Source organism: Lingula anatina, chromosome 7 (assembly GCF_051362555.1).
Source record: "Lingula anatina isolate TDL-2025a chromosome 7, LinAna3.0, whole genome shotgun sequence".
Lineage (NCBI taxonomy): Eukaryota > Metazoa > Brachiopoda > Lingulata > Lingulida > Lingulidae > Lingula > Lingula anatina.
The window spans coordinates 828,770-854,235 of record NC_141773.1 but is presented as its reverse complement, the minus strand read 5'-3'; the positions used below and the strand labels follow the sequence as shown (position 1 = coordinate 854,235).

The 25,466-nt window shown below is 38.3% G+C and overlaps 1 protein-coding gene across 7 annotated transcripts in view; it reads right to left on the bottom strand.

Annotated features, from left to right (window-relative positions):
* Nucleotides 1-25,466, bottom strand: part of LOC106178857 (cubilin) — a 50,334-nt gene that overhangs the window by 10,874 nt on the left and 13,994 nt on the right. For 5 of the 7 annotated variants that reach the window (XM_087017118.1, XM_087017116.1, XM_087017112.1 and 2 more), the window contains 48 exons: nt 25,207-25,245; nt 23,926-24,027; nt 23,385-23,488; nt 22,927-23,056; nt 22,355-22,526; nt 21,933-22,064; nt 21,545-21,646; nt 21,030-21,172; nt 20,450-20,633; nt 20,114-20,229; nt 19,564-19,804; nt 18,991-19,175; nt 17,498-17,660; nt 17,033-17,223; nt 16,354-16,510; nt 15,685-15,872; nt 15,357-15,528; nt 14,824-15,055; nt 14,336-14,466; nt 13,673-13,859; nt 13,234-13,394; nt 12,747-12,928; nt 12,421-12,574; nt 11,909-12,090; nt 11,370-11,532; nt 10,933-11,114; nt 10,432-10,600; nt 9,764-9,945; nt 9,312-9,474; nt 8,975-9,088; nt 8,352-8,591; nt 7,772-7,904; nt 7,302-7,501; nt 6,753-6,934; nt 6,257-6,461; nt 5,709-5,912; nt 5,347-5,496; nt 4,807-4,988; nt 4,417-4,587; nt 3,958-4,142; nt 3,564-3,742; nt 2,991-3,200; nt 2,592-2,732; nt 1,995-2,176; nt 1,653-1,821; nt 1,168-1,380; nt 479-631; nt 163-284 (listed from right to left, as the gene is read on the bottom strand). In XM_087017118.1, the coding sequence (XP_086873244.1) occupies nt 163-284; nt 479-631; nt 1,168-1,380; nt 1,653-1,821; nt 1,995-2,176; nt 2,592-2,732; nt 2,991-3,200; nt 3,564-3,742; nt 3,958-4,142; nt 4,417-4,587; nt 4,807-4,988; nt 5,347-5,496; nt 5,709-5,912; nt 6,257-6,461; nt 6,753-6,934; nt 7,302-7,501; nt 7,772-7,904; nt 8,352-8,591; nt 8,975-9,088; nt 9,312-9,474; nt 9,764-9,945; nt 10,432-10,600; nt 10,933-11,114; nt 11,370-11,532; nt 11,909-12,090; nt 12,421-12,574; nt 12,747-12,928; nt 13,234-13,394; nt 13,673-13,859; nt 14,336-14,466; nt 14,824-15,055; nt 15,357-15,528; nt 15,685-15,872; nt 16,354-16,510; nt 17,033-17,223; nt 17,498-17,660; nt 18,991-19,175; nt 19,564-19,804; nt 20,114-20,229; nt 20,450-20,633; nt 21,030-21,172; nt 21,545-21,646; nt 21,933-22,064; nt 22,355-22,526; nt 22,927-23,056; nt 23,385-23,488; nt 23,926-24,027; nt 25,207-25,245 (7,944 nt within the window). Of the gene's footprint in view, nt 1-162; nt 285-478; nt 632-1,167; nt 1,381-1,652; nt 1,822-1,994; nt 2,177-2,591; nt 2,733-2,990; nt 3,201-3,563; nt 3,743-3,957; nt 4,143-4,416; nt 4,588-4,806; nt 4,989-5,346; nt 5,497-5,708; nt 5,913-6,256; nt 6,462-6,752; nt 6,935-7,301; nt 7,502-7,771; nt 7,905-8,351; nt 8,592-8,974; nt 9,089-9,311; nt 9,475-9,763; nt 9,946-10,431; nt 10,601-10,932; nt 11,115-11,369; nt 11,533-11,908; nt 12,091-12,420; nt 12,575-12,746; nt 12,929-13,233; nt 13,395-13,672; nt 13,860-14,335; nt 14,467-14,823; nt 15,056-15,356; nt 15,529-15,684; nt 15,873-16,353; nt 16,511-17,032; nt 17,224-17,497; nt 17,661-18,990; nt 19,176-19,563; nt 19,805-20,113; nt 20,230-20,449; nt 20,634-21,029; nt 21,173-21,544; nt 21,647-21,932; nt 22,065-22,354; nt 22,527-22,926; nt 23,057-23,384; nt 23,489-23,925; nt 24,028-25,206; nt 25,246-25,299; nt 25,339-25,466 lie in introns of all 7 variants that reach the window. The other 2 variants (XM_087017115.1, XM_087017113.1) reach the window with 1 other exon arrangement.

The window sequence follows — 25,466 nt, the reverse complement described above, 5'->3', positions numbered from 1 at the left end:
AGGCTTCCCATACACTAGAGCATTTAAATGTAGGAAATAGAAGAGTTTATGACTCAAATATTATGAGAATACAAGAATTCTGAGACAAAATTAGAGCAAATATCTAGTTTTTCTATATAAAAACCCAATGTGCATTGACTTTGAGATGATAGTCCTACTCACAATAATCTGGTAGTTATCCGGAGCCAGGATCTCCCAGCCACACTGATCAAAGTGATCGTAGTTATTGGGATAGTTTGGACTAGTGATGACCCCCTGCTGGGACAACAGTACTCCTCCACAACCTATATAATATAATATAATATAATATAATATAATATAATATAATATAATATAATATAATATAATATAATATAATATAATATAATATAATATAATATAATATAATAAAGAAACCAATACAATATAAATCAAAACAATACAATTCTATTTTTAAGTGAGACAAATGAAAAGATTTCTAAACAAAACAATAACTTACGCGTAAAGTTATAGTCCAAGGAGAACCCTGTGTCCACTATGGAATGGTCAGTACGGAACATGACCCACAGATACGGACTGGGAGTGACCATTCGTGGGGGAATTGTGGTGTTGCCACAGTAACGACCAAGCAAGGTACCTGTTTGATCAGTGCCTGCGAAAAAAGGAAGAGTACATATGATTTGTAACATCAGATAGGTCAGAAAAGACTTCAAAGCTACCAAAATATAAATACAAGCCTATTTCCATTGTATGTAAGATACTGAGAGACAGTTTTTTTTTATTTTAAAATAACTCTTCTGAACCTCTTTTTGTTTAAGTAAAAGCAAACAAGGGAAAAAATGAATTCTTCTGATATTAAGTCATATCAGAAATTGTCTTTCATTATCCTGTTACTGTATAATTTTTGGGGGAATGGGGGCGGGAGTAAAATACATGGAAACATTTTCATAAAAATTAGCAAGAGCTTGTCAATTCCACAGCATCTTATAATAATGCAGGCTATAGTAGAAGGGAGGAAGAGGCAGGTAGAGATGGGATGTCAACACTCTGGAGGGGGCAGGCAGGAAGTAGTGTGAAGACATGAGGAAGGTAGACAGGAGAAATGGAGAAATGAAAGGAGCAGGCTGCCAGGTCATCAGTGTCCCCCCCCCCTCCCCCAATGTTCCTTGCTACCAAAACTGCTCGTACCTTCCCTAATTTCCAGATAATCATAATTGCAGCTGCCATGTTCCTCCAATGCAAATGCAGTAAATCGCAAACCAATGGAGGAGTTATAGCCACCATTGGTGTTAGTCAGGACCCAGACGCACTGCTCGTCATTGGAATAGTTGCCATTCTGGAAACCAGGGGACATCAGGGTGCCACTGGCGCCATTTGCATTGGTGATGGTGCCACCACATTCTGTAATATGAACATTAAATTTTAATGACTTATTTCTATCTTTTCACGTTACAAATTTACCTGCACACCTTCTGAAAACTACTATCTGATTTATAACATTTCATTTAAAGTCTTTATTTCAGACTGGTTTATTGACATATGCTAATATCTTACTGCAATTCACCAATTATTACCTGAATTTAGAATAAACATCTGAAATGGCTTATTAATAACAAAATTGATCCCACATCCCATAATCACATGGGAGAAAACTACTAAAATTATCCACATACTGATAGGCTCCTGTGATGTATACTGTGCCCTAAATCCTCCATTGGTGACGGAACCATCAGTGACAAACTCTACTTTCATGGTGTTTCCAGAGGACTTCATGATTCCTGGGTTGGTGGTGCCGCAGAAATACCCCAGACTTGGTGACTCACGCATAATGCCATTGTAAACCTGGTGAGAGAATAGAGATGCTGTCAATCATTCCTTAATTGAGTAAGAGAATTTTAAAACTTCAAGCAGAAATATTCCCCAACTGGACCTACAAATGAGACACCTTATAACAATATGTAAGGGGAATGCACCAAGATTAGTTATCATATACTTTTCCACTTCATATCAGTTACCTGAATATAGTCATAGCGACACCTAGAGTGGGCCTCGATGTTGACATCAGTGAACTCCAGGGACACTCTACGTCCAGGGGCCACTGTTATCAGCCAGGTACAGGTCCTGGAGTGAGGGTAGGAGCCAGGGTAGTTAGGACTGGTGATGACCCCAGTGGGGGTGTTTAATTCTCCACCACAACCTGGAATACAGGTGGATATGAAGTGGGCATGAAGTGGACATGAAGTGGGCATGAAGTGAACATGAAGTGGACAAAGAATGTGTACACGAGTGATGAGAGCACATACTTTGGAAGCTAGGCTGATGATGTGAGTAATCAAGTATATGATTTTTTTCCTTTTTGACTTCAATTTTAAGTAATATTTTAGTAAAAACCTCACTTTAACAATTATTTGTTATAAATTGAAGCTCTTGTCATACATAAATTGATGAGAATAATTGTTTATAATTGTGCACATGTAAACACTCAATAGTTTACGATCTTTCACCAACATATGTTAATTCAAAATATCTTTTCAGATCCAGCATGATAAAAATTCCAGCCTAAAGGACTCCTCTTTCATCTGTATCACACACAGTTAAAACAGACGCCTTACCTTCAACGCTGGCCTCAAAGTTGACCTTGAACCCTTGAGCTGTCGTGGCGCGGTCAGTTTTGAACTGCAGGTAGGCAAAACTGTCAGATGTCCTCACAGGAGCAGGGAGAGAAGTGCCACACAAGAACCCTAAGATTGGACCTAGGGGAAGAGAAACAGTATCAGTTAATTTATCTAGGCTAAAAGAAACCTAATGACTAAACTCATTAGAAAAGTATTTAATGTACATGAATCTCATAATCATAATAGAATTGTATTTTATTATACACCTGAAAATCAAAGTTTAAAAATTGTTCTTTTATACAGCTTTTAAGATATAAATTACTATTTACAGAGTATATGTAAACATGAAACAAAAAATTGTGTATTTCTATTTTTTCATTTTCCATTTCATCCCACCTGTTCTGTTCAGGTCTCTGATCTGCAGGTAATCATTGTTGACACAGTTATCACTCTGCTGCAGATTGAACGCCTCAAAGGTGAAGGTCAGGTAGTGTCCCGTAGGGCCGTTAACGAACCACTCACAGTTGGCGTCATTCCCATATGGGTCGGGATAGTTAGGGCTCATTATGCTGCCAGAGTCTGCGTTAATAGTGCCTCCACATGTGGCTGCAGTAAAAAAAATACAATTAAATGGAATTTAATTTCAGATATTTGTGACTGGAAGTAAGAAGTATCAATTAGGTAACAAACTGTAATAAAAATTTGACAAAGTTCAATTCAACTTTAAACTAAGTGATATTTCAATGTCATAGAAATGTCTCTCATTTTTTAATTAAATAATTCCAAAAAACAAAATGTAGTTAAAGCTGATCAACAGGCCTGTAACCAACAATTTCAAATAAGGGTCTTTTTCTGAAAAAGTAGACCTTTTCACCCTAAAAATTGACCCAACTTAAGAAGTGTTACAGAATCTAGATCAAACCCATAGAACCACATCCTGTGCTTAACATGAAGTAACCATTGACTCACATATCTGGTAGCGTGCCTTGAACCCAGTCCTGGGAACGCTGTCGTCTGTTCTGAAGCGGACATACATAATGTTTCCAGTGGAATGGACAGTGCTGGGACGGGTCCTGCCACAGAAAGTACCGAGTTCTGGTCCGTTCTCAGTACCTCCGTCTCTCACACGTACATAGTCATACTGGCATCTGATCGGATAAGAATGTTCAGGAATTCAAATTATGGTAATTAAAAAGCCAACTATATCAAATTTAATCAAGTCTTTTAGCTAAGCTACGCTGCTAAAACGGTCAACTTTTCTCCATGACAACCACAATAAAAATACACTGAATTTGAAATATGAAAATGGACTCAAACAAATGTCACTGAGCTACAAAAACACACACAGCCAATTAACACTTACTGAGAATGCTGCTCAATGTTAAACTCATCGACAAAGTCCAGCTGAACTTGGTCTGTAGATGGGGCTGTGATCACCCAGATACAGTCCACATTGTGTGGGTAGGGCTGCGGGTAGTTAGGACTGGTGACAAACCCACTACGGACATCATTGGTGAGAGTGAGACGTCCACCACAGGTCACTGATACCTGAAACAGCAGAGGAAAGCAGAGATTAATTGGTGTCCAAATATTTACAGCCAACTGGCCCCTAGGACCAATCAAGGCATGCTGATGATTTATATTTTAAGGTGCATAATTTTCTTTTATATAATATTCTGTGTGATGATGGAAGACATTCTAAAAGTTATCAAATTAGTTAAATTAGCTAAATCTACTTAAAACTATGTTATTTCTGCTCTGCCCAAGGAGAAAAACATGTAATATTTGACTACCACCAGTACCATACAGCCATGCTGCTCACCTCTCTGAAGATCAACTTAAATCCCTGTGAAGATCCAGAGCCATCAGAGTAAAAGTTGATATACATGCGGTTGCTGGTTGTGTTGATGTTAGCAGGGGCAGTGGTACCACAGTATTTCCCTGAGGCATCGTTACCCAAAGGTGGTGAACCACTGTTGTCTCCATTCAGAAGCTAGAATGTATGATATGATTTTGGTTTAAATTATGAGAAAAATAATGCAGCAAAGCTGTCAAACAGACAGACATAAAATACACCAAGGCTGTAAAAACAGTGACATTAAAACATCTAAAAAAAAAAGGATTTTTAGCTCCTGTTTATGTGGGCTAACCTAGGCCCATTTAGTATTTGGCTAAATTCAAATATTCTAGTGCGAGTATGAATACAGCTCACCATAATTCCGTCCCCGCTGCAGGAGGACGTAGACTGGATATTAAAGGTGTCAAACTCCACACTAATGGTCCTTCCATTGGTCACTCTGATCACCCAGGTACAGTTGGCGTTATTGGGGTAGCTGTTAGGGTAGGATGGACTTTGGATGACCCCTGTGGGTCCATCAAGTACACCACCACATGCTAGAAATAGTTAAAATCACAACAACTCAGACTTCAGACTTCAGACTTATTAAGCACAAAAAAAAAACTCCAGTATTTAATTAACTGTCAACTTCTTAATAATAATCATCAATGCTCAGTTGAATCCTAACATGGAGTTCACAAATCTTTGCAAAGAATACTATTCACCATTTGATTCCAAACACCGTCAAATAGAATATAGTTATTTTTTCAAGCTTATCATAAAAAAAAAAACGATAAATTTTTTACAAAACTGAAAATTTTATCAAACCACTCTAATTTTTCCTCTTTTTTTTTTTTTTTTTTTTTTTTTTTGATCACCAGAACAGAAAAACTGCTTTAACCAAATATCACCCACTTGTCTTATAACTGGCAGCAAAGCCAGTCCTGGTAACAGAGGAGTCAGTTGTAAACTTGGCTGTCATGACATTGGAGGTAGCTATGACAGGCTCAGTATTTGGTTGGCGGCCGCAGAATGTGCCAAGGACACGACCAAATGCAGCATCATCTGGATAGAAAGAGAGCAAGAAGTTTGTAGAATTATGTCAAAATCTATAGTTTCAAAAGCAGCAGTATTATAACTGTACATACTACCAAAACTGTAAGTACCTTTGAAACACAGAAAATACCATACATTAGGTACAGCGTGCCATACACGTGCTGCACACTTTCTCTCATTACGGGCTCTTTCTATACATTATCAATAAATGTCTGACTTACTGTCATAGAGCACCAGTTTGTCATAGTTGCAGGCAGAGTGTGCCTCCAGGTTAATAAAGGTGATGTTAAACCATATCTTATATCCTGGGGTGGAGCGTATGGTCCAGACACAGTTTAATCTATTAACATAACCACTGGGATATCCTGGAGAGACCACAGTGTTGGCCACTTCACTGGCACTCAGTTCACCTCCACAACCAGGCACTGAAAGCAAAATCCATCTTGTGTACTACTATAAATTATTTCTTTTGATGAAATTTAGATATGCAGTTACTGTATTATATGTCATCATGAGCAGAAAGGTCACAATTATCATGTTTCTTGCAATGGTAATCTGGGTTAGTGTGTGCATGCATTTGTGTGCAAATTAACTCAATCAAGCACATCCGGAAATGCCAATATTCAAGTTACACCCAGACAGTCATATCTAGAAATGCCAATATTCAAGTTACACCCAGACAGACATATCTGGAAATGCCAATATTCAAGTTACACCCAGACAGTCTCATCCGGAAATGCCAATATTCAAGTTACACCCAGACAGTCACCTGGAGTAGTGGCTTGTGTGGGTGACGGGGTTGTGATCACAGTAGACACCGCCTGCCAGTTAAACAGGAACCCCTGCCCAGTGCTGCTGGCGTCAGACTTGAACGCCACATACAGCTGGTTCCCTGTCGACGTAAACGGTGATGGTGCCGTGGTGCCACAGTATTTGCCAATTTGTGGTGCATCTGCCGCTCCTCCATCCCGAAACTGGAAGGTTTTCAAGTTGTAACATTTTAACATATGTTATATATATGACAACTGGACACAGGTACCAACACCTAGCATTTATATGTACTGCGTTTATTATTTAGAGGAGAAACACATCAATATTCTATAATTTGTAAGATGTGAGCCATAACATCTTTGTATTTTGAGTACTAGATGGCATGCTAGCCACTCTGACTTGATACAACATGGCATAACAATGTAGCAAAATACACAGACACATAGAAATTAATACAAAAAGTGAAAAAGACCAATTTTTCTTGAAAACCCTACTTGAACATAATCAAAGTAGCAGGTTCCGCTGGTCTCCAGGTCCAGGACATCAAATGCCACCCTGACCACTTGACCCAAGGGGACAGTAATCACCCAGGCCGCCTCTGTATTGTGTGGGTACGGGCTGGGGTACATAGGGGACGCCACCTGTCCTGAGGACCCTGAGATCTGGCCTCCATATACTGAAGATAGTCAATTATTTATTACCTTTTTTCTTTGTCATAATCAGTTGCAGCATTAGAAAGAGCATAGAAAGCCTGAATGTTTACATGTAATATTATAAGCTGAATAAATCATAATTATGAATATAGTTTATAGGCAACACTAAGAGAAAGTACATCACTGTTTTGTTTAATCTTTGTCTGAGAATCAAAAATAATTCAGATCTCTTACAACTCTCAACTAGCAAATAGTTAATTTAGTGTATGCCACCAAGAACCAAAACCCAGTTTTAAAATTCTTGAAAATTTTTGAAGATTTTTTGAAATACAAACTATCATGTCATAGATTCACAAAATTAAAAGACCTGCAATGACATGTCAGAAATACCTGTGGTGTATTCAGCCATGAAGCCCTGACCATTGTTGGCCTGATTGGAGCGGAACTTGATCCAGAGGCTGTTACTGGCCGTCAGGTTAGACGGTGTATTGGTGCCACAGTAACGCCCAACCAGATCACCGCTGACGCCTCCATCACGGATCTCCACATAGTCATAATTACACAGGTAATGGTTCTCAAGGTTAAACATGCTGGAATCATTCATGAATAAGAAGTTTTAATATAAACATGTGGAGAATGCAACAAAAATTACACCAACAAGTAAATAAAGCGAAAATGCATAAATAAAGAGGAAGATAAATAAGACAATCACATATAATACAAATTGAACTAATGAAAAATAAGTTAGCACATATATACAGTATACAAAAATATACAATCATTCAATTTGGTTTCATTGTGAGATGATACAGTCACCCAAGTGACCGAGATATACATTATTATATTATTCTAAATCTAACCTGAAAGCCAGTTGTATTCTGTTCCCAGGGGAGGCAGTGATAGTCCAGATACACTCAGTCTCCCTGGGGTAGTTATCTGGGTAGCCAGGACTGTTGAATGCTCCCTGCTGGGATGTCAGATCTCCACCACAGACTGGAAGAAAATGGCACACAATTTAGTATATAATACAAATCCTAGCTCTCTTCACTTCCATTATTCATCTTGCACCTGGACAGCCTCATTCCCTGATGAACATGCTTTGATAGGCATTGAAATTTTGGAGGTGAACAATTTCAATAATTGGCTGTTGATTGAAGAAAAATTTACTTTATTCTAATAACCTTAGACAGCTTATGAAATTCTTCTCTGGCCAAACCCTCCCTACTTTCATGGCTCACAATGATGAGCATGACATGTGCCTGAGGCCCTTTGATTGTTTTTTTTTATAAGATATAAATGATAACAAGGAGAATTTTACCTAGACATGCATTATTCACAAGAAGTAGATTTGACAAAAATATATAATCTCATAGGAAGAGAATTTCATTTAGATTTAAATATCCACAAGAAGAGAATTTGACTGAGATAAAAAATACTTACAGGAGGACGATTTGCTGTATATTGCCCTGAACCCAGATTGACCAACTGATTGGTCACTGACAAACTGCACATAGAGGGCACCACTGAATGACGTAATGGCAGGAGGAATGCGTGTGCCGCAATACGTTCCAAGGACTGGAGCATTAGCGTTGTTGCCATCGGCAACCATGACGTAGTCAGCACTGCAGTTGGCGTAGTCCTCTAGGTCCATGTGAGTGAAGATCAGGGTCACCCTGGCCGCTGGAAGGAACATGACCAAATTGTTCTCATTTGATTTTCTTATTTACTTTAAAATCCTGAATTATTTTAAAACAATCATTGTACTTGCACACAAAATATGTTTCATTGACTTTTCTGTCACCAAAATAAAAATTTTAATTGTTTGTCCAAAGAGGCATCAGCCCTAAATGGTGGAAAATAGTTGGCATTGATATAGCAAAAAACTGTTATACTTAATCATAGACCATTCACTACAACAGTTAATAGGAAACATTTCCACTCATTTGTTTCCTTATCATCCTTTGCCATCATAGAGCCAAAAACACTCCAATGAATACATGCAGTGAAGGCATGCAGCGCACACCTATTGCCACCTGGCCCTGTAATAACAGGGTTATACTTACTAGGTTGATCTGTGGTTATAATCCAGGAACAGTTACTGTTGTGGTCATAGGCATTCGGGTAGTTGGGGGAAGTTATGGCGCCGTCTGTCTCTGCACTCAACATACCACCACAGCCTGGAATTGTGATTAGAAATTTTGCTGTTATATGTGACTAAGATCTCTTGTTTTGTGAAAGGAAAATTCAGATCTTAGTGTTAATTGCTCTCACCACGTTTTATATATCTTTATGTGACCCAGATATGGATAATTATCTTGGAAATAGTGGGGACTTCAAAATCTAGCCAGAAAAATACCTTTATTCAAACTTTCTGCCACACCTGCTCTCTACCTGTCTTACCTGTCACATAGGTGGCCTTGAATCCCTTAGCTGTGATGGAGCCGTCGGACTTCATCCTGACAGTCATCTGGTTACTGGAGCTCCTGTAGGTGACAGGGCTAGGTAAGGCATTGCCACAGTGGATCATGATTTGTGGGGAGTTCACATCTGGGCCATCATAGAGCTGGGAATGACAGATGGTTTTTATTATACTAAAGTAGAAGGATCAGGAGATATCTAAATTGCTCACAAGGATTGAAATCTGAGCAATCATAAAAAAAAAATCAAAGTCAACTGGAATCAACATCTGTGCCATCAACCAGCTGAAAATAAGAGATGGTTTTTATATTGAAAAGAAGGAAGAGGAGATATCTAAATCACTTGTAATGATTGGCAACAGAGCTTTCATAAAAATATGTTTTTAGTTTAAAGAAATCAACTAAAACTATATCAAAAATGAGAAGTATACTCACTGCTACATAGTCATAGGAGCAGTTGGAGTGTGTCTCCACATCAAAATCTTCAAAGGTCAGCTGCACCACTCTGTTGGGTTGTACAGTGATCTTATAGAGACAGTCTGTGGTACTGGGGTAGTTGTTGGGGTAGTTAGCTGACATGATGGTGGCTGTCGGTGTGGTGTAGTTACCTCCACAGCCTGAAATCATTTAGGAAATATAAATAATAGGAATAAGAGAGAGAATGCCAAGAGAAAAGAGGATGGTTTTTATTCTCACTGGTGAATGCAGTCCATTAAAATTTATTGGGGGTTTAACATTTTTATACCTTGTAGACCAATATCACTTTGTCAAATATATGAAGTCGGGTATCTGAGTTAAGCAGTCTAACACCCCATTTCCATAGATTTTCACATCAATCTATCCCTGTGGGGAGTCTCACTAGATTACTGTCAGCTTGGCCAGCTTAAGCGTCTGTCCCGCCTATTAAAAGCTGTAAGGGGGTAATTAACTATGGTGCCCGCTCGGCTGACTGCAATTTAGCGTGAACCCCCAGGGAGTTAGGTCGATCTAAATCTTAATCTTTAGATCGATCTAAATCTCTGGGAAAGCACCCTAAGCCTAGCCTACATATGAACTTTAAGACATTATTGTGGAAAGTCATAAGAAGCAGCCAACCACCTCACCTCCATCTTTAGACAGGTATGTGGCAGTGAACCCGCGTCCGTTCACGGAGACGTCACTCTTAAACCTGATGAACATCTTGTTGCCTGTACTCTGCACCACCTGGGGGTCTGTCTGGGTGTGGCACAGCTGGGTCAGTCTAGGAGCTGTGTCATCTACACCTCCAAATACCTGGATGACACAGAAAATGTCACGTAAGCTGATAATATTATCAGAAGCAGGGATGAGATAGCCATTTAGTGAATTGTCAGAAAATATGGCATGGGGGCCAGGGAACTGCCTAGGCCAGTGATATTTTTGCCTCCCAAAAGGTCAATAGTTAGAAAACTCTCATCTCTATGCTTATAGAACTGAGCAAAAATGGTCATAGCTTGGTAATTGGCTCATATATGATAATTATAAAACACAAACTTATACATTTTCATAATGTTAGCTTACAGCTGAGCTATTGGTATCAAAATATTTTAGTTTGAAGAACTTTTGATAAAACAATCCCCTCTCACCTCCAGTACATCATAATTACAGCTGGAATGAGACTCCAGATCAAAGTCACTGATGGTCAGCTCCACAGACTTTCCTGTTGGCACAGTGATGGTCCATATACAGACCTGGCGGTGGGGGTAGGGGTTGGGGTAGCCAGGACTGCTGAAACTACCTGTGTCACCACTTAGGTCATCTCCACAGCCTGGAATGCAGAAATAGTGAGTGTTTAAAGTGCACACAGATGCATGCACGCACACACTCGTGTGTAAATCAATCTGAATTGACTTTTATATACCATCTTCTCTTAACTACATGAACTTAACACAAAGTATATCAATACATTAGAAAGGCGAGAGGGAGAGAGAGAGAGACCACTAGACTTTGACAATAAAATAAAGGGCTAAGACACAGACAGAAGAAACAGAAAAGACTGACCATGTTCCAGGTGGTCACTTACCATTCATCACCCACTCCAGTCTGAATCCATTGCTGGCCACACTGGCGTCAGACTTAAACTTGACCCACAAGTACTGTCCACTGGACGCCATGGCAGGGGGCAGCACATTCTGGCCGCAGAATTTACCCAGGGAGTTGGCATTCTCGTCTTGACCATCTCTGATCTAAGGTTTCAAAGAAATATTCATTAAAAATATTGCCTTTTATCTTATGTGTCCAGGAATTTTTTATTAATAATATAATCTCTTAAAGAAGGCTGATCAACTTTCACAATGAATGTTTGTTTGTTTGTTTGTTTTAAAATGTCAGTATAAAATTTTTCTTTTTGAAAATTGCCCACATTATCAAGAATATGTTCTTAAAGTAAAATCTGGCTACTGCAAAAAGTGAAACTATTCCATTGCCTTCTTTTAAAAAATGAAATAAGATATAAATTTTTTTGGGATGAAAAACTTTTTTCCATTTAAACATAATACACCAAAAGGAACATAGCGTAAACACTAGACTTCTATTTGACAATAGCAGACAATAATACCATACCTCCACATAATCATAGTTACAGGTGCCATGTGCCTCTATATCCAGGTGAGAGAAGGAGATATTCACAGTATTCCCCAGGGTAGCCTCTATCACCCAGGTACACTCCCTAGCATGGGGGTACGGCTGGGGGAAGTTTGGACTTTCTATAGCACCCCGCCTGGCTGTGAGTCTTGTGTTACATACTGAAAATATGATGATTTGCTACTGTGACACACAAAAATGATGGGATATTGCTGTATTTGGATTCTCTATATCACCATATTTGTGAGTGAGCTGTGTTACATGCTGTAAATATATTCTTCGATGAAAAACAAACATGCTATAAATTCCATACATCTATAAGAGGTACACTCTCTGATGATGCAGAAGTATAATAAAAATTATTTGTACTCTATATGGTGTCATATTATTATTCTGCATATAAACTGCTAAAAATCCTTAACACTTAAAAGCAAGGTAACTGTTCAACAGTTGAAAGCAAGGTAATAACTGTTTGCAGTCTGACAACTTACAGGCATTGTAGCCAGCTAAGAAACCTCTGCCACTGTTGGAGTAGTCTGTCCTCATCTTAATCCACATCTGATTGGTCCTAGAACTGACCCCCTGCGGAGTCTGCCCGCCACAGTACCTGGCAAGTCTGGCGCCATTGGCATCTGACTCTCTGATCTGGAAATTTAGGCACAAAAAGTTATGCTTTCTTTTCAACAAACTCAGTGGGAATCGTATGATTAACCATTTTCAATATCAATTTACACAAATTTCATTGGACTTACTTATATTCAATTGACGAATGTTCCGTTTTTTCATTAAGCGCATATGTCAAACAACCACCACCTACCTCCACATAGTCATATGCACAGCTGGTGTGAGCCTCAATATCAAAGTCCAGGAACATGAGCTGTATGGTGCTGCCCTCTGCCACCTGTATGATCCAGTAACACTCAGCATTGTGTCCGTAGGCCGCGGGGTAGTTGGGAGACGTTAGACTGCCACTAGGTGTCGTTAGTATACCACCACAGCCTAGCACGGTGAATTATAATAATGTTAGAAGAAGAATTATGAGAGTAAGATGATCATGAAAAAAAGCCATGTTCAGCTAGCTCTGTAATTAAACTTCAGGGATGAATTGACATGTCAATTTGAAATGTGCTGGCAAGTTCCTGAGATATGCGTCAATTGACAATTCAAAATGTTAAATTTGTACCCATGATACTTTATCAGAAACAACACTGAACTAAGGGAACTCAACAACTCAAACCTTCATCAAAAATAAAATTATCTTTGTGAAAATAATACAGCTGCCATAAAGTTTTGGATTTCTTTACCTGTACTCGAACCATCATAGAAAATCCTGAACCCTGGAGCAGTCTGAGAGACGTCGGATTTGAACTTGAGGTACATTCTGTTGCTATGGGAACGGATAGGGTTATCTATGGTGGTACCACAGTATGTGCCGATGAGAGGCGATGTCACGTAGCCACCATTTCTGAAATAATCAACAAACACTGGTCAGTGCCCACAGATGGATAAAGCCTTTTGACCTACTCTCCCAACTCTCTCTCACACACACACGCACACACATGCACGCACTCACATAGGCACATGTACCACTTCCTATCCTAAACCTGCCCTTGGCAGATTTAATCCAAATCGAAGTTGGCAGAAAAGCAACTAGCAATGACGGGAAAACCAATCTTTGAAAAACATTAAGACAACATAATAAGAGAGCTGTTTGTGAATTTTGAACTAATCTCCATGCCCCACCTGATCTCTAGGTAGTCATAGTCACAGTTGGCATGTTGCTCCAGCTGGAAGTCAGTAATATTCAGCTGTATCTGGTGGTCCTGAGGTACACTGATGGTCCATTCACAAGTCTTCTGATGGGGATAACCACCTGGCCACCCTGGACTAGTGATTACACCTACCAGGTCTGTTAACTCATAGTGACATGCTGGAAAACACAGAGGTCAACAATGTCAGGACAGCGGCCCATAAAATATGGAGGATGCCAGTAGCATGGCTGTATTGTGTAGGCAATGAACAGCCTAGCTGATGAACCAAATTAAGACCATATGGTAATTACTCGGATCTTCTCAATGGGCAAAAATTATCAAACTTTTAGACATAAATTTATAGCCACAAAAATTGTATTTCTGTGTGGCATTGGTGGTGCTTATCTACGGTGGTACCACAATTTACTGCACATAATAAAATCATAGAGTAGCCTGCTTTTTAATTTTTTGTTGCTACCACTCAATAGTAATGTTTTAACTTTAAGAATTTATGACTTAAAAATACAATGTTTAAAAAAATTACAATATCCCCCTCTGAAAAGACAGTAATTACTGTATTGCTTATCAACTGTGTACATTTTCATCAGCTTCACAAGGTGCAAATGTCACCAAATAAAATATATCAGTTACTTACACACACTGCCATTGAGTGCCACATAACTGGCAGCGAACCCTTCGTGTGACACACTAGAGTCTGTTACCAAGACAACGGTGAGGCTGTTCTCTCTGGACTGCCTGGCGGGAGGCATGGTGGAGCCACAGTACCTGGAATTGTGGGTAGAAAATTATGGCACAACTAGCAGATAACTACACCAGTGTACATCTTTACCTCTGCCAAAAAGGTTCTTTTACAACTCAGTTTGTTTATTCATTTATTCAACATCAGCCTTACTCAAAAAGCTATTGATGAATTTTGAAGAAATTTACAGGATATATAAGAAATGCTTCAAATTAATAAATAACTTAAAAGTGATTAGATTTTGGTGATGATTTATTAAAAATTTAATGGTTAATAGTCAATTATTTGTTTTGATGGAGGTCTGCACTTGCGTTTTACTAGATTTTAAAATTTATTTAAGTTTAGAAGATATGTGTAATACCTTGATAGTTCACAAAACATACCTTCCTAATGAATTTCCAATGGGGGAGGTCTCATTTCCACTGTCAAAAAGTTCAACATAGTCATAGCGGCAGTTAGCATCAGCCTCCATGCTAAAAGTCAGGAAGGTCAGCCGGACAATATATCCAGGGTCCACAGTGATTGTCCAGGTGCAGTTGACCCCATGGGGGTAGACATTGGGGTGACCAGGGCTGTGGAATGACCCAGCCTGACCAGTTAGGCTACCACCACAATCTGAATGAAAAACAAGGCCATAATGTGACCATTAATCACTGAAGTAATGGAAAGCAAAAGAAAGGTAAAACACAATATGGAGAGTTTTCCTGATAATTAACTTAAAACTGGCAAGATATATGGAATGTTCTTGACTTAATGGCCTTCTGTCTCCTCAGCAATGTTTTTGGAAAATATTCTTTATACAACAGAATTACAAATCGAAAACAAACTTCACTAGACAATTGCTAGTTGAAAAATCTTTCCTCTGAAAATTCTCAATCAGATAGTTTTTCATTATTTCATTTCCCACTTTCCTTACCTGTCCCTGTGTCAGTGGTTTCATATGTGGCCAGGAAGCCATGGTTTTGTACAGAGCCATCGGACTTGAATTTTAACCACATATTATTGGCACTAGATGTCACTGGTGCTGGCACAGCATTGCCACAGTAGCGTCCAATAAGGTTGGCTTCTGGGCCACTACCATCTCGTACCTGGAGAATTTAAATATGAAATCATGTCAGGCCTGATAGTTTATTACATTAAAAGTGGGATTAAGTTTTTACACTAGGCCAAATGACCATTAAAAATACTTCTTACACTGTTGTATTCATCTAATATAAATTAAAGAAGAAAAACACGATCCTCACCTCCAAGTAATCATAATTACAGTTATCATTGTTCCCTGCCTCAATATCAAAGTTCTGGAATGTGAGAGTAATTCTGGTCCCTCTGGGCTGTGCTATGATGTAGATACACTCCTTCTCATTGGGATAGTTACCAGGGAAGTACGGGGAATGGAGGCTGCCTGTGGGGGTGGTGAACCTGCCGCCACATGCTGGAATACAGAATAATGTCATTAGCTAGATCTGTTTAATCTCGAGAAGAATCCAGTGAACACAGATCTCCACCTACCCAACATTATTATTATTATTATTATTATTATTATTATTATTAATCAAATAAAGGATCACCACAACCTTATTGCTTTCAAGTTAGCTCAATTCTAACCAAATCAAAATCTGTCCAATTTTGAGTCAGGCTGATAACTAAGAGAGTAACGTCTAAGCAAAAACTTCGTTGGTGGTCAAGACGCTCATTTTCAAAATTGTCAATCAGTTCAATAATTCCAGATTTTGAAACATGGCTCTTAAAATTTGTCTGCATAAAAATTGATGTTTAGATTGATTTTTTAAAATTTTGTAATCAAATGCACTACTGTCAAGGCAATACAATACAATATAATCCAATACAATATATTATATTAAAGAAAAAATAAATTTATGCAATATAAGAATAAAAAATGTGCATTTTCTTACCCACATTCCAGGTGGCTCTGAACCCTGACCCTCTGTTGGACACGTCAGACTTGAACTTCACCCAGAGTCTGTTGATACTGGAAACAAACGTGGCTGGGAGCTGTGTGCCACAGTAACGCCCTACAAGATCTGCGTACTCATTGCCTCCGTCCCTCACCTGCAAATAAACAGTTTGATTTTCCCCATTTATAAAAATAAAAACAATGACACTGATCATATGGAGTGCATTTTAAACTGCAAACAGTTGTTGTTGTTCACTTCTGTCACTGGACAACTGACCAATCAGACTTTAAATGGTGAATGTCAAAAAATGGTCAACAAAATATTCATCACCAACATGTTTTTAATCAGTATTTGAAGCACACTGTTAAGAACTTATATAATCTTTTAATTAATATCAAGCAAATAATACAGAAATTGATTTCTGACAATGAATATCTCGCACAAATCATCACTAATACAAGCTATACTATATTCGTAAGTATCCACACATGTCGTCAATTCATCACAAGAAAATATTAAAATACATTCTGACAGAAAAAATTAGATGCCCATCAGTATAAACTTGAAAAATTCTGTTCCTCTTCCAGAAGACCCAGAAGAGGGCAGAGTACATGCACATTTTATCAATTCATCAAAATGAATCACTTAAAATATTTACAACCCAGGGATATCTCACCTCCACATAGTCAAACTGACAGTTGGAGTGGGCCTCCAGGTCCATGTTGGTAAAGGTCAGTGTGATGACCTCCGTGACCGGCACAGTGACCGTCCATATACACTGGTCATTGTGGTTGTAAGGGTTGGGGTAGTTGGGAGAGATGATGACGCCATTGCCGGAGGTGTAGTCTCCACCACAGGTGACTGGACCTGAAGGATTCATCAGAGATGAAAAATAGGAAAATTATTTTTTTTATGAGCCTGAGAAAGTGAGACACTGGGAAAGAGGATTGAAGTTATTAACAAAACCTTCATTGACCTTTTTGAATGAGAAAATGAAGCCCATGCTATTTACATGATATTACCTGATGTTTATAATCTTGCTATAAGTTATCACTTTTTCCATCAAAAATACTGAAATATTGCATTTTGTGTGTGAGAGAGAGAGAGAGAGAGAGAGAGAGAGAGAGAGAGGCAATATTACCGTCCACTTCAGAGTAGGTGATGTGGAAGCCCCTGTCACTGAGGCTCTCGTCAGAGTGAAACCTGACCTGGGCCACGGGGCCTGTCGTCCTGATAGGGGCGGGTTCAGAGGTGCTACAGTACCTTCCCAACAGGGGATCTGTCTCTAACAGTCCGTCTCGTAGCTGGAAATAGTCAAATTTATTCATACATGAATAAATGAATATGTTTATGAAAAACCATGCATACGGGGCACACGCACAACGTGGGCACACACACATGAACAAGTTCACAACATGTACAAACACACATACAGAGTTTTTAAACATTAAAATACTATACAAGCAAACTATTAATGCTCTGTTGGCATAAACCTATCCTTGATTAAATATATAATACTATACGTATGATGAGCTGACAAAAAAGTAATAAACATTTTTCCATTTTTATGTTTTCATAAAAGTGAAAACGTTTCACAGTTATATATACTATTATACATCATAATACTTGTTGGGCAGGGTCACTTTCTATTCACTTTTATAGTTTGTTAGGTAATAAATAAAGCCCTTCTTGGCACTTAAGTTACTCATGATCAGGGCACTAATTTTCTTTGGTTATATTTTATGGTGCAGTTACATATACTGAAACAAACTTCCTGGGGTGAAAATGTTTTAATGGGGGAGTAGGGGGGGGGTAGGGGGGTAGGAGGGTAGAGGGGGAGCAGATTCAATCTGTCTGATTCAGAATATCCTCCATTTCTTACCCAATACCCTCTCACTACTCACATTAAAGCAATAAATCATTATACGTATAAATACTTTTTAAAAAGACCTAGCACAGGGTGGGACGAGTTTAAACTCCTTCCTTTTATGAGCCACTGTGTGATAACCCGCTGAAGTCCCATAATAAACCACAGTCACCACTTCAACTTCAATTATCAGCAATGTTTGTTGAATGATTCTGTCACATAACTCCAACACCAACAGCCACTTGTCAGTGCAATAAACATTATGTCAACATAGACATGGTGTAACACCTGGGCTTTCTTGTTCTGTGAGGGCTGAAAATGGGACATTAACAAAGGGTACAGAGGGGAAGGGGGGAGGGCTTCAATTGAAGCTGCTCTGCCAATTTTTTAGTAAACTTAAAAGTTTCATTTATCATAGCTGGTGGAAAGATTTTAATTGTTTTCTTTTAGTAAGCTTCAAACTGATCTTCATAAAACTTACTATCACATTTTACTTCATACAACTTTTTATCACATTTTAATTCATAAAGCTATCCTTTTTACTTCATGAAACTTTCTGCTACATTTTACATCATGAATCTATCACATTTCACTTCATACAATTATCTATCACATTTCACTATATGAAAATCTATATCACATTTTACCTTAAAAACTTTCTGTCCCATTTTACTTCATCTTTATTAAATCACTTATGACACTATAAACAATTCATGTCTCTATATCAAATTAATTGAGTAAAAATTCAAATAAACCAGAGAACTCACCTCCAAGAAATCATATGAGCAGTTGTCATGGTGCTCCAAAGCCAGAGTCCCAAATGTGAACAAAATTTTCTTGGTGGTTGCCACGGCGATGGTCCATACACAGTCGCGGTTGTGAGGGTAGTTGCCAGGGTAACCAGGACTTTGGATTGACCCGTGTGTTCTGTTACTTATTACACCACCGCAGTCTACATGAACAGAATATACAATACAGTGAACATGATCTATAAGATCTTATCAGATGTAATACAACATCAGTTGCTAAGTTATCAGTCAAATATGACAAAAAACTTTAAGCATAATGAAAACATCTTCATAACTACTTTGGTAATCAGGCATTAATTATTTTATTATTTTTTTGCTTTCAAACCCAAGGAGGTTATTAACTATCCTGCACACTTGGCTCTCCGAAGTTCTTTCACTTGAGGAGGCGTATCAGACAATTAAACTGATAATACTGAATGCACTTTGGCAATAATCCCCCACCGAGTTGGATCAATCCAGTTAGTATGATGGGTTTATCTCAACACGGTTTTATGTTCATCACATACAACTTACTGATTTAACATTACTCACATGGGTCCATTGTGGTCCACTGCAATGCAAAGCCATGTCCAGCTACTGACCCATCAGATCTGAACCAAAAGTAAAGCTGGTGATGAGTGCTGTTAAATGTACCATTCAGTGGTGCCCTGTTGCCGCAGAATTTCCCAATCTGGTACGCTGAAGCCGTCAGACCATCGTGGATTTGAAGGAAGTCGTAATCACAGTTCTGATGGTATTCTATATCAAACCGTGTAAACTGGACATTTATCACCTGTAACAGAACAGATATAAATTAATCTATTTGTATGCAACTTAATTATTGTCACAACATTTCTGACTTGATCAGATACTTACAATAAAAAATTTTACTTGTGGCCACGTTCACACACTTGCACAAACTGAGTTTTTCTAATATTTTTCAACAACTTTGCTTTTTTGTTATGATCCAGTATTATGCTTTCTTGGAAAAAATCAATCTCAGCTGACAACCGAGTACAGGAGGGTATTGGGGGGGTGGGGGGTGGGGGGTACTGGGGTCTCTGGGGGGAGCATACTCGAGTCTCCACTGAGATCACTTTACCTTGTTCACAGTAGTGGTGATGGTCCAGGCACAGCTGACCCCATGAGGATATTCCTGACCATTGGGTACTGGGAAGGAGAGAGAACCTGTCTCTCCAGTGAGGGCTACTCCACAGCCTGGAACAGAGATTTAGAACTCTAGAGATCTCCAGCAGAGGTGTTCATACCACAGCTAGTAAACATGCAGTCCTTAACCATCTGGTTCACTAAACTGTTCTTTTCAAACAAATAAGATGTGGTATCTTGCTATTGGTTAAACTGTCAGCTAATCATATCAGGGCTATCAGGGCTTAATTAAAACAACCACTTCAAATAAAAAGATAAATTCATAACTCACCCACAGGTGTCTGACAAGTGGTACCAGTGTGTGTACTGGGACACTGACACTGAAACCTGTTCACACCGTCCACGCAAGTGCCGCCATTTTGACAGGGACTGCTAGCGCACTCGTTGATATTGACCTGACAGTTAGAACCTGACCAGCCTGGGTTACATATACACTGGTATGTGTTGCCATTCACCTGAAATATATTGAATATCATACTTTTCTTGGATCTCTCCCATTACTGAACACATGATAATCACTTTATTAGAAACAGACCAGACCAACGTGTTTATATTGAAGACGTTTACTGAAAAATCTTGTGGAATTATTCAATTTCATTTCATGAATACAATATTCTCAGGTTAAGAGATATATAAAATTAACATTGCATTATTTCACACTTTTTATCCACTCATCCAATCGAGATATAGTCCACAGCTAAAAACTTGACCAAAGAGCAACATAAAGTACATAAAGTTCAACTGTCATATAGTGCAGATATTCCAAACTATTCCAATAAATAATACAGGTTCCTTTGAAGATCTTTTATAAATTGGATTATACAAATTCCTGAAACAGAACACAAACCAACCTGACACTGTCCATTGCTGCCACATGGGTTGTTGAAGCAAGGGTTGCCAGGGGCAACAGTTCCTATGGCAACACAGCCACTTGGCCCTATGCCGCTGCCTTGGTAACCAGGAGGACAGTGACATGTTCTTCCCTCCACAACAGCTAGTGTCAGAATAATGATGAACAATTTATAATGTATGGATTAATCTTCAAGGACATTAACTAAAGAATGGGTACTGATATTTGTTTCCATGGGCAAGTAGCACACTGTGAGGAAATAGGTTTTACTATCCCCACTTTAGCTATTTTATTCACAACCAGATGTTTAGATATGTAAGACGGTTAGCTACCATTATCTTAAAATCTAATATCTCTATGAGGTATTTCATCACACTTTAAACACAGGAGAAAACAAGACAGGTCGGGACTAAAACCATGAGTACCGCCAGCGTACACACTGGTGGTAATAACTAACAGTGCAATGAATCATAAAAACAAAAGAGAATCAACTGCGCGAGGGAAGCAGGTCCTCACCTGCATTTTCCACACAGCTGGCGACAGGATGACATCCGCCATTGTTGGAACTGCACACCCCTCCAGACACTGGCAGACACACCTGACCGTTGCCTTGGTAACCTAACATAACAAACAATTATGCAAATACCATGATGTAAATTTTCATGGAATATTTAATTTTAACAGTAAAGCAGAAGTTATTCTGGCAAAAGGAACAGCTCTTAGAGCGGGTTACAAACTAAGATATAACTAAAATAAAGATACTCTACTTGATGTCTAATCCATAATATAGATGCCAGCTTGAAACCATACGTGTAGCAGCTATCAATCCATACTTCAAAACATATACAGACCACAGCACATTTATGACCCAGTTATTCCTACTGTCCACTGAGTGGCCACTCACCTGCTGGGCACTGTCCACATACACTACTGCCCCGGGTGTTAATACACTGTACCAGGGGGGTCTGGGAGCAGCCACCATTGTTAATTAGACACTCGTTGACATCACTGCATGTGAAACCATTCCCTGTGTAACCTGTGGTATGATAGAACAGATTGGTTTGAGATTATAGGTATTTTGGTACACAATCGTAATGAAAATATTTATGCACATCCAAGAACACACATGCGTACATATGCATGCGCACATGTCTACAAGGACGTGGGCGCACACACATGCATGCACACACACACATCATTTAGGCTTCCACAATGTAATTCTAATGCTAAAACTGGCAAGAAATGTAGATGGAAATCTGTTTGGTATGAAAGTTAATGACAAGGAAAACATTTGCTGGTTTTATATATCTTTACATCGTGACTTACCTACAGGGCAGTTTCCACAGTGAAAAGTACCAGGTAAGTTGATACACTGAACAGGAGGATCACTTGAACATGGCGGATTGTTACTGTCACATTCGTTAATGTCAGCCACACATGCAGGATTACTTCCACTGTCCTTGGTCCAGCCATCTTCACAAATACAGTCATACTTGGGCTGAAGAGAGGACATAGAAAGGAGTTAGTAGCTGGCCTCATTAAAGATTCTTTATTCCTTAGAACCAGATGAATGAAAGACCTGTGCAAGACCAGTACTTAACTCATTTTCATAAACAAACCTCTTGAGTAATTAATAGAATTGTGTTTATGAACATAATTGATATGTATCTTATTAACTGGAAGTGTCAAAATTGTTCGTAATCACACATTAACTGAAAACAGAAAAATTCAAATTTAGTTTGTTATTAAAAATAATTTTATTAAAACTCCCATCAACATCTGAGTAAACAACCTTCAAAGAATGAATTTTTGGCAATGTAGAAATGAAATCACAAATGACCTTAAAAAAGCACAAACAATGACCTTGAAATGACCTTGATCTGACCTCGATGACCTACCAAGTTAGGATTTGTCCTTGGTACATTGACACAGGTTCCGTGTCCACAGAGTTCCTGGGCAGAGGCTCCCGTGCAGTCTTGATGGGTCTCTGTACAACGAATTCCACGGTAGTTAGCAGTACAGGTGCACCTGAAATTGGGTCACAAAAATAAGGTAAACCAATGGGATCACCAGAATTAGGTCAGCAGCTGCTATAAACTGAAGCCAGTTTCACAAAACTAATGACATTTTGTGTCCTACTCATAACATATCTAATATGTAGTAACTACCCATAATTTGTCTACTACCATTTCTACAGTACTTGAATTCACTGATATTTTGTCAAAATCACCTGCTTGTTATTATGTGAAACCTCCAGGCACACTGAATGAGATAATTTCTTTACCAATATAAAGTTGCTTATTGCCACTTTTTGATAATCAACCAAAGAAGATTGGCCTTGGGTTGTATTATTTACCTGAAGCTTCCAATGGTATTAGTACAGGTGGCCCCATTTTGGCATCCCATGTCAGTTCCAGCCAGTGTGGCACACTCATTGACATCCTCATTACACCGCGTGCCCTGAATTAATAGCAAATAACATGTCATTTGTCACATTTCACATACTTCTTTAAATCTAATTTATTTAAACATTAATTCTTTTTATCTAATTTTAATTCAGTATGAAAAAGATGCCCTTTGTATTTCATTACAATCTAAGTTATTTTATCGAAATTATTATTCATATTAATCAACTTTAAAGCTGCAAATTAACGGTTGAAAATTATTACTTGTCTTCAGTTAAGTCATACAAGATTTTTTGTCCAAAGTATCAATTTTCAATGTAACTTAAATATAGCACACACTCTAACACTATGTTAAGTTTTTTTTCAATACTTATTGAAAACAAAGTACTTCTAAGGCCAGACCACTTAGAGGATCGATTTCAGCCAAATCTGATCAAATAATGGACGCCTCACAGACCACACTCTATTCTGCAAAGTTTTGTCACCACCCACCTGCCATGCAGATGGACATCTACAGGTATAGCCGTTGTACAGGTCCACACAGGTGCCGCCATTTTGACAGGGGTTCGACGCGCACTCATTCCTGGTCAGTAACTAATATGAATATAATCATGGAAAAACACATTAAGCAAAAGAAATATAAAGCATGTGTGAGGGAGGGGGGGTACTTTGCTGATTGCAAAATTGGTTTTATTGTCTGCTATAAAAATATGAATGATTTCATCTATTCTCATCGTCTTATCATGGAGTTGTCAAAAAGTTTCTTATTGAGTGAAAGCCTAAAATTAACTGAAGTGAACAGATTTCAACAACTTGAATATCATGTACTCCGACTCTCAGCACCTTTTATTACTAAAATACATATTGAGATAGAGGAAAATATTAACCCAAAACAATAAAGTAACAACATATATACACATTACTGAGCCTTTAGTTTCATTCAGTGATTACAGGCATTTGTACCTTCTACAGCTGACAAATATTTCATCAATTTCTGAATAAATCTATTTCTAGTTTTATTATTGGAACCCATGCAAATAACTGATAAATTTTCATTCATCAAAGATACACTATGACACAGAGCTGCATATTAGTTTACTCACAAAATTTGTGGCTAAAATGTTATCCTGTTATCCTGTGTGTTATTAGCCATGCTACATTGCAGTTAATGTCTGAATTTGGTGGTTTATTTTTTGCCACATGCTACAGAAATGATGGCTTCTATAACAGACCATCTATTTACATGATGTCCACCTAAATTATTATTCTACTACAAAACAAACTAAGTGCAGACAGAAAAACTGTGTTACATGTTAAACTGTTCATACACTTCTGTCAAATTTTTTACGCTTAACTCTCATGCAAAGTATCAAACTACATGTAAAAACTGATTCTTTGTTCTCTGTAATTTTTTTTTTCTCGTAATGCAGCCATTTAAGCTAACATGCATCATTTGGTCTTGGCAAAATGCATTAAGAAGCAAAAATTACAATTAAAATGTTGCTAAAAGACAAAAAACATGTTGATTTCCTTGTCAAAGTAAACAGCCGCGTGGCAGCTGTGACAATCAGTGTGGCCATTTTGTAATAACATTCATATGTAAAAAAACAAAAACAAAATAACATCATGCTCATCATGCTATATATTCAAAATAATAACAGACAAGGGGCTGAAATAACATACAGACAGAGGCTTATGAAGTATATGATACAGCTGCAAGGCAACTTTTTCACAAAGCCCAAGTGAAAATAATTGTCCCCACCCCCCTCTCACCCTATTGAGTCGTCTCATCTGTCGCTCTAAGTTTGCTACCTAGAAAGTATAAAATACTGAAAATGAAAATTAGATCAAATGGCTACCACTTACCCTCTGTAGTTGTTGTACTTGTGTTTCTAGAGTGCTCACCTACAATAAAACAGTGTAATTCTGGGTGTATCTTATTCTTAATGACATATTTTAAAGAAAGGTGAGCTTCTCAAAAAGAACTTTATAAAACAGTTTACAAATAATCCGTTAATTGTGCACTACAGATA